This window comes from Musa acuminata, chromosome BXJ1-4 (assembly GCF_036884655.1).
Source record: "Musa acuminata AAA Group cultivar baxijiao chromosome BXJ1-4, Cavendish_Baxijiao_AAA, whole genome shotgun sequence".
Classification (NCBI taxonomy): domain Eukaryota; kingdom Viridiplantae; phylum Streptophyta; class Magnoliopsida; order Zingiberales; family Musaceae; genus Musa; species Musa acuminata.
Genome location: NC_088330.1, coordinates 43,418,233 through 43,431,469, shown reverse-complemented (window position 1 = coordinate 43,431,469; position 13,237 = coordinate 43,418,233). Strand labels below are relative to the sequence as shown.

The window sequence follows — 13,237 nt, the reverse complement described above, 5'->3', positions numbered from 1 at the left end:
GATATATTTCTAATGGGGTGTTATCCATATTCCATAGGTCACTAATTTTCTCTACCATGAGTTCAGTCTTGTTATTATTTATGTCACTGATTTGTCTGGACACAGCTGTATTAGTGTATTATTTGTTACTGCTAACTGATAGTCAATTTTGTCTGTGTATTTCAATTAAATAATAGTTTAAAATGGATCTAGCAGCCTTAAGTATATTTACAATTTTTTAATAAACAAGTACACATATGCAAATGATTCAATTACTATCAGTGGCTGAGTAAGATTTGTTATTTGGCACTTGATGCTTTGAAATGCAGCAAGATGCTTATTCTGATAAATTGATTATAATGCATGTCTCGATGCAGGATATGTAGCTTGTATTTGGTATGCTAGTTTAATCATTGAATGGTCCACTGTCTATCTGATGATATTATTGACACTGGTTGTTTCCAATCAGGCTGCAGAAGAGCATTTGAAGAAGGTGGTTCTTGATGCCAGCCAAAAGACCCTCACTGATTTGATTTCTGAGCCACCACAACTGGAAAACTTGCTCAAGAGTGAGATGGCTTCCCTATGTCTCTTAATTTAATATTTTTTCTTTGAGTTTATGCTCACTTGCATGGATTTGTATTCTCCATCCTTGTTTATTTGAATAAGAAACTGGAAGCTTTTGGTATATGGGAAAGGTGTTCGAGTCTTTTCTTGGGCTTTGTAGACCAGTGAGTGTTCACTTTTTGGAGGGAAATTTAGGTTGACACAAAAAAAAAGTTTCTCGTAAGCGACTTGTGAACTGTTTTCATTAATTGCAACTCTATTTATATTCCAAGATAAATCAGGGCTTTTTTTTTGGCTATCTTGCTTTTATTTTCCGGATAGTGACAACTTCTTTCCTTTTTCTCAACTCCTTATTTTATGCAACACTAACAACTGTGTTCTCCTCATAAAAGGAAAATATTCTCTAGAAATAAAAATAAATTTGATGACATGTAGAGCAAAAGAAGTGTGGGATGATCAAAGAACATGGTCTGCTGAAGATGAAGTACATCTACAGTAATTGAAGTACATGTATTATGATAACTCTCATGATGAAAGTTTCATTTAATGTTGAGACTACTGATACTTGAGGCTGGGTCTTTGATTCTTTTAGTTGGACGTTGGAAGTTGGAACAAATAGTAATTTTACTAGAATGATTATAATCATAGCATAAATTATTGGTTGGACTGGTATGTACAGACTGATACTTTCATGATGAGAGGTTCATTTAATGTTGAGACTGCTGATACTTGAGGCCGAGTCTTTGATTTCTTTTAGTTGGATGTTGGAACAGATAGTAATTTTACTAGAATGATTATAATCATGGCATAGATTATTGGTTAGACTGGTATGTACAGACTGATACTTACTGGTCCGACCAAACACATGTTATGGACCATGCATTTAGGTACTGCTTGATATCACTTATTTATACTTTTTTTATTCTGTAACACCAACACGGTATGCCACCTTGTATCTCAGTACTTTACCAGTATGCTGGTTGTTGAAACTGGTATTGATAGATATCTAAAACCTTGATTATAAGTTTATAGATTTTCAAGTTTAGTTAGATATACAAACATGGTATTCTCTTCATCGTCAGTCCTTGACATCTGGGAATAAGCCAGTTATAGGAATCAACACTTGGGCTTGTTATCATATTTTTTCCATCTGTTGACACTTCAAGGAGACAGGCTTTTAATGCATGGCCTGTTTAAAATTGCATTTGGAAAGGTTTTCGGTATGGATACTGGTTCCACATGAAGCACTTGATGTCCAACCAACTTGCATTTATTTGGCCGTCTCATTATCTATTACATGGGTAAAATGAGTTTGGGAATTTAATATGATTTTAGGTACATGGTTAACAAACTTTTAAAGTTCTAATTAGTTGGATTATCAAGTTTTATCAGACCATATGCATTTGGTTGTTAGTGTTTTATCAAAATAATTTGACGGTGCAATCAATCCAAGTCTTTTAGATATAATGACATGACATTTGCATTTCTGATTCTAGAACATGTAAGTGCCTTGTGCTGATAAATAAAACCTATTATTTGTGCCTTTTGATATCATGCGACATCCTTGTATACACGATGTCAAGATGAAACAATGCAGGATCTACTCACAGAAAAATGGTTTTGGCATAACTTGGATACCTTTTTCCCTCAATGGTGGTTTATTTGAACCATTTTAGAATACTTTGCCTGTGCAATTATTGGGACCATCATTGCACTTTTAGTTGCTCTGTTTAATAGTGTACATGCCATTTAGCTTGTGAATTTGAATATTGGTTGGCATCAAGGTTCTACAATTTTGGTACCGGATGGGTTTATGCTGGCGGATTGATGCATGGTACATCAACATGCATTGCAGTACCAAGAATTGTGGAGGGACAGGATGAGGGAAAGGGAGGAGGTGAAGAAAAAGAGGTAAAGGAGAAGAGGAGTTAGGGAAGAGGAGTGGAGTACCAGGTGGCATGAGATGCAGATCAGCGGTTGCAGGTGGCAAAAGGGAAGCGAGTTTAAGGAAGTTGTGCATAAAGGAGGCGATACAAGGTGGGTAAGGGACTTAGGGTTAATCTAAATATCTAATTAAAAAGAAGTTGTTTAAGACAAAAAACCGAACCGAGCTTACCAAATGACATGCCTTGTATCGAATTTGGACTGCCTGAAATTGGGTGGTCCACATTCCGGTTTATGCCCAGACCAGTTTAGTTGCTGTGTTAGTGTGTTCAATAATGTTGGTTATAACAATTGTTATCTTCCAAGCCTTATAAAAAAAATATGTCATAAACTGGAAAGGACAAGTTCCCAAAAAAAAAAACACAGCACCTTTCTTCTGTAGCTTAGGGAATCTGCAGAAACTAAAAAATTAAGAAGTTTTACTGAAATTCAGCCAAACGCCAAAGTTTACAGTCCTAAGAAAGTTACTTTCTAAGAATCATAAAGAATGGTGATGTGTAAATTTTCAAAAGAAATGGGAAAGCCTAAAGCCCAGAATATTACTGCAAGGACTAGAAATTCACAATATCTGTGTCACTTATGCAGTTAGGCTTACATAGAGGTGAGATATTTATAAATAAAAGAGTGAATACAATGCATAAGGCTCCCTCCAATGCAGGACCCTAGCATGATGATCCATCAAGTAAATGGAAGCAAACCGTGTCCCGAAAGCATATAGGCTCATGGAAATAAGAAGACATTGGAATAGTCCACACTCCACAAACAAATTGGAAATAGCATTTTATGTTGGTTTACAGATTTCACAAAAAAAAAATACAAAACTCACAAAAGATTAACTTAGTCATCTGATAATTTACATCGTGAAGATCTACATATAACATGCAATTCTAGTGAGAAGTTCTTATTGAAGATGATCGTGGATTTGACACAATGTCATTTTGAATGCTGTAGTGCTTGTTCTGCCGATGAAGTTTCAGTTTCTTTCACCATAAGATATCCTGAAAGGTCTTGAAGCTAGCAAGTTTTAATGCTTGGTTGGTTTTCTGTGTAGATTCAGAATCAGATTTATGCCCATCATGGATAGAGACCTTCAATAAAGAGCTTATTCGAACACTATCTTTTTCAGAGCATGAAACTTTTGACCACCCTGTGGCATGTAAGAACTGGATCTTATCTTTGATTTTGATTCCTCGAATTTGAGTAATCAGCTATATACAGTCTCAACATTGTTGTGTTCTGATGGTTCATTCTGGCATTCTTTAAGGTGGGAAAGGCTTACAGTACTTACACTATTCTTCTGTTTGTGCATGGTTATGCTTATGGATCACTCTGCAGGTCTACTTGTGGTGTCATCAAAAGATGAACAGCCTATCAATAGATTTGTTGATATTTTGAATACCAATCAATTGCCATCCCTTCTGAGTGATGGTGTAATGGACCCGAAGGTTTTGAAGCATTATCTACTCTTACATGATAACCAAGATGGCTCACCAGAGAAGTAATTCTTGTTTTCTTTGATTACATTCAATACTATTTATCGGGTTTTTTCTCTCTGTTTTTACAGTGTTTGCTTATTCTTCTTGAGTTTATTGGTTCAACAGTTTAGCTGTTGGATTCTGTTTAAATCTGTGTTTCATTTAAGACATGATGCTAGTGAAAATGATAGCACTCCTCTCTTCTCCTTTTTAGAAGGAATATCTAATGCTAACTCTTTCACTTAATGAGAGGTTTGGGTAGTTAGTGGGTCTTCTAAGATTTAAATAATGGGGTAATATATGTGAGATGTAGTTTAGGAGGTCTGTTAGGGTTTTGACAATGGAGATGACCTACAGGTGTGTTTTTCTTTTCATGTTTTGTTTCTTTTCTTTGGTATTTATTTTATGTTTCTATTGCAAAGGCAATCATTCTGGTTTGATCTTCCTGATGTATTTTTGGTTCAATTTGAAATTCCATTTTTTATTTGCTAAGTTTGCCTTTTCTTCTCAATTTTGGTCTTGCTTTGGTCCTAGAGTGCATGGCATGCCATAGATATGCATGGATCACCATACCAGCCCGTACCACATGATACAGGTGGTGCTTACTGATACGAGGATTATTGAGGTGCAGACTTCTCTGTACGAAGCATATACCTTTGAATGAAATGGAGTGCAGTACGTTGACCAATACAGTTCGTTGTGACTCTAGTTTAGGTTGACACTAACTAGTATATTGATAGGACTATATCTTTTTTCAACCTAGAATAATCCTGATCCAGTTCATTGCTCACTGGGAATGAGATTCTTGACTTTCATTCACATAATCATATGGTAGACATTCAATCTTCCAACATGAAATATAATGTACAAAATAAAATGACTTTAATATTGGTGCCTCATAAACCCACACCATTTTGAGGCTTAGGCTTGTATTTATCATGACCTGATCGACTCATTAACTTGTTGAGCCTAAAACATTGATCTAGAATGCTAGAAGTCATTAAACGAAGTTAATGGTAGTACGCCCATGGGGCATTTATAAACTAATTTAAGTCCTTACCCACCTCTGATTGATTGGGATTAAATTAGGATGTTACAATCTCTACCTTTTAAGGGTTTGGTTTCTTCTCAAGGACCGACATAGTTCGTAGTCTAGAATCATATCCTAGCATGATGTACATGAGGCCCAACCTAGTGATGGTTCCACACTATGACGTGTCATATATTCCTATTTACGGATAACCCCTTCTGAACCCCTCACCATGACCAATACTATATCGACTTTGATACCATTTATCACAAGCCTGAACTACCAACAAAAATGCCTAAGTTCAAGTTAATAATTGTGCAACTCTTATAAAGTCCTTACTTTCAATGTGGGACTAAATCGAGGTATTACAACAGATTTTTTAGGCTTGTATTGGTTGCATTATGTTAGAATCATTGCGCTGTATTGTTTTTATTGACTTATTGTGTATGTAATGCCCACTTGATTCACATATATTTTTATAGAAATTATACTAAGGATGTAGTTGTTCTGGTCATAAAATGAGATATGTAGTTATGATACATGATATGTGTTCTTGAGACAAGTATCGTAAATGATAATTATTATAAACCATCAAATTTTGTTTTTATCTGTTTGACACACATGGCTGATTTAGTAGCTATGCCAACCATTTTTGGCACTTGGTATGTGATACTTGTACCGTTCCTACTTGAGAGGGGACCGATATACATAGGATATGCAACATGGCAATTTTTGCTTGGATGTGTTTCTTCGGAGGTTTAATTGTGCCCTTATACTATGATTCATTTATTAAATTAAGTGTTCAATCTTTTAATTCCATTTTATGTTGCTAATAATATTTTTTCTTAGATACACCAACAAAAATTATTGTGGCAAGGTACTCCATTTTGTTCAGATTGGTACCTAAAAGCCAGGAGTTACCTGTCTGGGGCCACACTGACACTCAGACCATCCCATTTTGGTGATTTGTGTCTGGTATAGGTTTTTATTGGGCAATAATCCATGTGAACTGGAATTTACCATCTGTTTCAGCCTGTTACTGGGCCTGAACTAGGCAGTAAACCCACCACCCGATTATGGGTCTTTCACAGGATTAAACTGAACCTGTTGAGGTCGTGTGTCTCTATCTCTCCCATTTTTTTCTCTCAATATCTGCTGCTAGCCGCCACTAGCCTGCCTGAAGTTGTGGTACTCCTTTTCTCCCTGACTGGACCCAAACCAGTCTGGCCATAAACTGGCATGGGTTCAACTGCCAAAATATCAAACCTTGCTGGCCACACACCGCTGATTGCAACACTATACAAACTCTAGACATATTAGTCCGTAATGATTTATTGAACTTGGATCATCAGATAGGTGGCTATTCCAGTATTTGTTATGCTTCTTATAAAATAAAACCGTGCAACAATGTTATCTTGCATTCTTTATAGTTTATAGTTTATACTTTATACCACGTCCACATGATTGTGCTTGGCCACCTTTTGCAGACAGTAGTTTTTTTAGCATTACAGTTTATCACTGTTATTAAGCTGATAATAATGGTTGACTTGCCTTCTTTTTAAGGATAACGAGCATTTTAGCAGAAATGAGGAATACCTATGGCTCAAATTGCAAATTGTTGTGTATTAATTCTGCTCAGAGTGCGAATGGCAACGGGAAAGATATTCAATGGATGCCTTATGTAAGTTCATGATCATTGTAGCATGAATATTGTTTCGACTCATGGATGGTTTTTTTTAATAGTTTGATGTTTTACTTGTTTGTTGTTGATGTTTCAACTGTACACAGGGAAGTCATGTGTTGCGTAATGATGATATTGCTTGCTTCCTTAGCACTGATGATATTAATGCGGTAAGCATGCAACAAATAATTGCTTTAGTTGTTTATGTCAATCTTATGTTTTGCATAAAAATGCAATATCTCTTAAGAAACAAATTTTCTTTCTTTCTAGTGATCTACAAATTCTCATTTGGACACTTTTTTTATCGGATTCTTTCATCTTGTCTCATCCCTACGCTTGGTAGTGAAAATCTTTTACGTAGAGCATTCAGATTTGCATCAGAAGATCTTTAAGAAGTCATAAACCGGTTTCCGAATTCTGTGACATTTGTTCTTCTACAATTAATTTTTGCTCACATCTTACTAAGTTAGGTAACTGCTGGTTAGTTGTGCCAGATGCAAAGATTGACATGTTGTCCATTGCCTATCTGTGCCCCAAAAAGGAAAAAAAGTGAATAAAGTAAATTTGGATGGTACATAAAGCATTTATTAGCAGATATTTTCTTGAATACATTAAGCTATATTGTTCTTAAGATTTCTTGATAATTAGGCGGTTGTCCATTTACAGCCATAAACAACAATGTACATTACATGCGGGTTTATGCCTTTATGGGACATATCTTAGGTCACAATCAACATTTCTCATTTTGCTGCAGTTGCTCTCTGGCGCTTCCATAGTTGCAGTAAATGTTTGCTGAGCAAAAGATCACCAAGAAATTTATTTATATGAACATTTGTTTTATAGGTTAGGGACTTCATGCTAGATCTCTCTTCTAATTATGTTATTCCTCACGTGGAGCAAAAGATACGCATCCTCAATCAGCAGGTAATTTTTTGTAACTTATCATTATTAGAGTTAAGATCTTGATTCAGCATGCTAACTGATCTTTTAAGTAGGTCGCTGCAACGAGGAAAGGATTTAGAAATCAGATAAAAAACTTATGGTGGAGAAAAGGGAAAGAGGATACACCTGAAACTGCTAATGGTCCTATGTAAGACACTAAGTAACATTTTGTCTATGTTGTTTTATATGTAATCCCATGTATGCCTAATATTCTTTTTGAAATTTTTTGTGGTAGTTATACTTTTAGCTCTATTGAGTCTCAGATAAGAGTTCTTGCTGACTATGCCTTTATGTTACGGGACTATGAACTTGCCTTGTCAAATTATCGCTTACTCTCTACCGACTACAAGCTCGATAAAGCTTGGAAGCGTTACGCCGGTGTGCAGGTAACTCTTGTTGTTTGTTCTACTAATTTGACTGAGGCATTTTCTTGCCTTAAAATGTGGTTCATTCATTCTCTTGTTGCATTAATATATATATATATATATATATATATATATATATGTGTGTGTGTGTGTGTGTGTGTGTGTGTGCGTGTGTGTGTGTATATATACATATATATACATATATATAGATATATATACATATATATATATATATATACATACATATATATATATATACATATACATACATATATATATATACATATACACACACACACACACACATATATATATATATATATATATATATATATATATATACACACACATATATATATATACACATATACACACATATATATATATATACACACACACATATATATATATATATATATATACACACACACACATATATATATATACACACACACATATATATATATATATATATATATATATATATATATATATATATATATATATATATATAATGAGTTCAACTAAATTAATTTGATATCTTCTGCTTTATAGAATTTGAATCAGCAATTTGTTTTTTCAAATACTGATATTTGAATGTATAAAAATCTGCTTATGTTCCTGATTCCAGGGCTTAATATTCATTCACATAGCTTTGGAACTACTTGGACTATCCAGAAGCACTTAGTGTGGTCCTTTCTCATAATTTCAGTGAAGAATATTGGTGTAGTACCTTAACAATGGCCAGCGACACATCATAAGTGCTTGGATGTGGTGCGAGCTTTGGATGTATTGCTATATCAATGTTTAGAAGAAGATTTTGGAATAAATTTATACTTCAATTGGTCTACCTAGATTCTGTTTAGATTTGATGATAACAATGAAATATCCTTTATCTTCCCTTCTTCTTTAACTACTATTTTAATATCACTGAAGTGAAGAAAAAAAAGGTGGAAACAACCGCTTTATATTTTGAGGTAAGACTACGTACATTGACCCTCCACAGACTGCATTGACAGGAGCTTCGTGCATTTGAAACGCCCTAGAAGCAAGGATTGTAGTCTCGTACAGGGGTACTTGATATAAAGCGGTGTCATTTACCCACACACACAATACATTGGTGTTACCGAAGAGGAAGGAAGAAGAGTAGGTGGTGAAGGTATAAGAGGAAGAGGAAGGAAGAAGAGGAGGTGGTGGAGGAAGAGAAGAGAGGAGGAAGAGGAAAGAAGAAGAGGCAGTGGAGGAAGAGGAATAAGCATAGCTGAGGTTAGTAGTACTTGATGAGTGGTGGGTGGCTACAAAGGGGTCACAGGCTTCGTGGGTTTACGAGCCCTAATTTACTCAGTTTTAAAGTTTTTCTTAATAAGGTCAAATCGGACCACCCGAAATGGAGGCTGTCCGGAACTAGGTTCGAGCTTGGATCAGTAAATACCGGTCGGTACGAACCAAATTGGTTGAGTGGATATCCTTGGTTAGAAGAAACATTATGCAAAGAAACTAATTACTCTCAAGAATTCATCAGTGGTTGATTGAATTCTTAATATGGTTTGTCTAGTGAAATCTGTGGATCAACAAGAACAATGAATCATGCTAAGTAGAGATATTAATAAATATGTTTGAATATTGATCTTTTTATTTATTAAAATCAAGGCGTAATATGAGTTATGAGGACAAGTTTTTGGCCAGGGATTGCAATTTTGTACCCGATACTGTTGGTACCGATGGATCAACCCACTTGGTACATCGGTATGTACCGAAGAGGAAGAAGATGGAGAAGAGAAGGGAATAAGATGAAAGGCGGAGGGAGGAGGAGGAGGAAGGAAGAAGAGGAGGCAATGTAGGAAGGAAGAGGAGGAAGGAAGAAGAGGAGGCGATGGAGGAAGAGGAGGTAGATGAGGAAGGAAGAAGAGGCGGCGGCATTGTAGGAATAGGAAACAGTGTCACCGGTTTGTCACGACCTTAGCTGGTTTTGCCTAAGGCGTGCGGCACCCCCGCGCGTCCGTCCGCAAAGGTCAGCCTCCCCGAAGTCTCCCATTGTCCCTTAGGACCAACAAAAGAGAGAACGGGTTAAAGAGAACGCCTCAATCGGGATCCACAAGCAAACATGTCCGAAAAACACTTCATAGATAATGCAAATTACAAACAGACTTTACAAGCTCTGAATAGTTGCACAACAAAGGGTAAAATGGTCCATTACAGACCGAAAAGCTCTCGCACGTGTCTACATGACACAACCTTTATTTACAAGCCTAAAGAGGCCACCAACCCAACTAACATGGGACTATTTAGCCTTCGGCCGCCCCTCTACCTGCTGTACAAGGCATGAACATGCCAAAAGACAACGGACAGACATAAGCATTACATCCAACATCTTGTTTAGAAGTTTGTCCGTTACATTCTCCCCCACTTATCCCTTCGACGTCCTCGTCGAAGCCTTTGTGAACACTGCAACCCTTCGTCTTTGCTAAGTCTTCAATCTTCTGCTCCAGCTGCAATGCGCCTCCTGGCTCCCAGCTGCTCTCCGCTGCTGTTTCTGAGTAGTCGAACCTTTGATCCACCATGCTGCTTCAACTCGCCAATGACTCTGACTCTGGTGTGGGGTTGGCTGAGTTGTGTTGATCCTTGTCGATTCTTGCGGATCCACCAAATGAAGGAAAAGATCATCTTTTCTGCGCCAGTCTCTCAAAATTTCCACATGCTGCTTGAACTGGGTGGATGGAGCTTTAACGAGCATCGCCTCGCAAACTTCTGAAGTTTTGGGTCCTTCCTCCACAAAATCTGCTCATTGACTCTTCTTTCAGTTAGTTGTCACATCCAAGTAGGTTCACACCACTTCCGCTTTCGATTGACATTTCGTTGGGAAATGAAGCGGACGATCTACTCTCAGTAGCACTGATCACCGTTGGTGAGGATTTGACAACTATTGTCTTCCATTATCTTCGAAGGGTCTTTGAACTTGTGCAGAGCTCCTCTGCTGGATAGATAAGAGAACTGGGGTACTCGGTTTCGCCCATTCTCTTAAGAGTTGAGAAGGCAAAGGTTACTTTGACTTCGCCCACCTCCTCGAGGTTGTACTTCATGCATCGAGCTGGTTACTGGTCTTCGCCTGCTCTTTGCTCATACTTCTGAAGCACTTGAAGTGTTTGCACTCCTTGCGTTGAGTTGGCTACTGTGATTCACCTTCTCAATGCCATCAAACTTCTGGAATGCGGGAAGTTTTCACCCCAACTTGGAGTAATTCTCTGATAGATGAGGTCGCCTTTGGGATTGTACCGTCTTCTCCATCAACCCTGCCGCCTACTCCACTGAGTAGCAAAGGTACAGCACCGCGTACTGCCTGCTTCGTTCCTTGGTCGTGCACTCTTGCATGACCCGAAGTCCTTCACTTACGGCTATCTTGATGAGAAACTTGTTGACACCGGTCTTACGAAGTTTCTTGGCCTCTGCCCTTCAACCTTGTCTCGGTACTTGGAGATTGCCTCTGCATGCTCCACCTCCTCGGCCCCTTTCACGACCAAGCGCTCTCCCTCCATGAGAGCAAGGGATCAATGACTTGCACGAAAGTCCCGCCTCTGCGGTACCATGGCGCTGGCATGCCCATGGCCCTACTGTCCGTCGCCTCGCCTCTGTATCCCTTTTCTGCATGATCAGTAGAAATGTCTCTGTGGCACTCCTCTGAGTCCACCTCCATTCTGACTGATGCTTGATTTTGGGTAGTTAAGTCCCTCTGGACTCGTCGTCGCTTCCTCGCCCCTTTCGACCCCCTGCTTCAACACCACTGTGTTCTCCAAGCAGTCCGTTTGGTCGATGGAAAGACAGACTGCAACTCCCAAGCATGGCCTCTGCCATCACGTTGTAGAGTTAGCACCGATTCTGTTCTCCTTAGCTTCCTTGGTAGCAACGTTCGCTTACTCGACCTTGTCCTCTGACTTGTCGGGCTCCCTTAAGCGAATATGAGCTCTGGAGCAGTCCAACTCTCCAGCTGCTTCGATCATACATCTGTATGATCAAGTCCCTCCCATGGAACTCACTGGTACTTGCATTCGAACTTTTCCCTTGGTGGAACACAGCCCCCATATGTTGATGACCAAGGTTTTCATCCGATGCAAAATTCGGTGCACGCCGGGAAGACCCGCCTTTGCGGTACCATGGCCTTCACTCCTTGAATCCATAGCCCTTCTTGCCGTCGTGTTGTTCACCAAAGCGGAGCTCCCAGTAGCTCCCGATCATACCTCCATATGATCTCATCCCTCACGGGACACTGTCGTGTGTGTCGCATTGCCACGAACTGTTCCACCACGATCCGCTGCACCATGTCGCCTCCTGGTGACATCTCCATTGCATTCTGATCTTTGTGGACTAAACTCGAATTGTGAACCCTCCATGTGTGGCCTCTGCCAATACATCGCAGGGTCTCCTCCACCTTCGATTTTGTTCACTCCTTTGGCAATCGACCTTCATCCACCCACTCTTGGGTCACACCTAGATGAAGCACCACTCTAGGACAGTCCGTCGCCTAGTAGCTCCTGAAGTCCTCCGACTTCACTATAACTTGAGCACAATTGTCTGGATCCTGGGCCTCTGCCCCTACCAGCACAATCTCCGCTGCGCACTGCTTCCTTCATGGCAACTTGAATGGCAACACTGTGGCATATTCTTCAAGAGTACCCGCCTCTGCGTCCTCTTGCCCCGTGCTAAGGCCTTCTGAACCCAACTTCGCCTCCGCAAATTGAGTCGCCTTAGTTCCTCTATCAAATGCTCCTCCGAGATAAGGTGCATGTGCCCAAAAGCTCCCTTCGTCTTTGGCACCATGCAAGATGAGTCCGCTCCGTCAGAATGAAGGACCCATGGAACAACATGATCCTACCCTTGCCTCTGCAAGAGTTCATGTCTTTGACCTCTGTCTAAGGAAAGCACTGTGCTTCTGCTCCATGTTCCAACTTCACTGCTGGCTCCCTTCATGCGGCTTGGGTACTTCGCCAAGTTACACCCAAGTTGATCCGCTCCTCGTTTTTGCATTGAGTCGATGGTGGCCCTCGCGCCCACCATTCCACGGGTCAGCCCTCCCTTGAGTCCGATCTCCATATCGACTCTAAGTGTGCCTTCATTTAAGTTGCTTCAGGTCGCTCCCCCACTTGATCTCGCAATGCATCCACCAATGCATTCTCTCGAGCGAGATCAAGCGACAACTCCTCGCCGCTTGCTCGGTCCATCGAGCTTCGTGAAGTTGTTGTTTGTGAGGTACTCCTCCTCA

At 39.4% G+C, this 13,237-nt stretch overlaps 1 protein-coding gene across 2 annotated transcripts in view; it reads left to right on the top strand.

Annotated features, from left to right (window-relative positions):
* LOC135671867 (uncharacterized) overlaps positions 1 to 13,237 on the top strand; it is a 33,454-nt gene that overhangs the window by 2,916 nt on the left and 17,301 nt on the right. The window contains exons 4-11 of one of the 2 annotated variants that reach the window (XM_065180194.1): positions 449 to 548; positions 3,542 to 3,646; positions 3,826 to 3,988; positions 6,559 to 6,676; positions 6,784 to 6,846; positions 7,520 to 7,600; positions 7,672 to 7,766; positions 7,854 to 8,004. In XM_065180194.1, coding sequence (XP_065036266.1) covers positions 449 to 548; positions 3,542 to 3,646; positions 3,826 to 3,988; positions 6,559 to 6,676; positions 6,784 to 6,846; positions 7,520 to 7,600; positions 7,672 to 7,766; positions 7,854 to 8,004 — 876 coding nt within the window. The remainder of the gene's footprint in view (positions 1 to 448; positions 549 to 3,541; positions 3,647 to 3,825; positions 3,989 to 6,558; positions 6,677 to 6,783; positions 6,847 to 7,519; positions 7,601 to 7,671; positions 7,767 to 7,853; positions 8,005 to 13,237) is intronic. The other variant, XM_065180195.1, reaches the window with a different exon arrangement.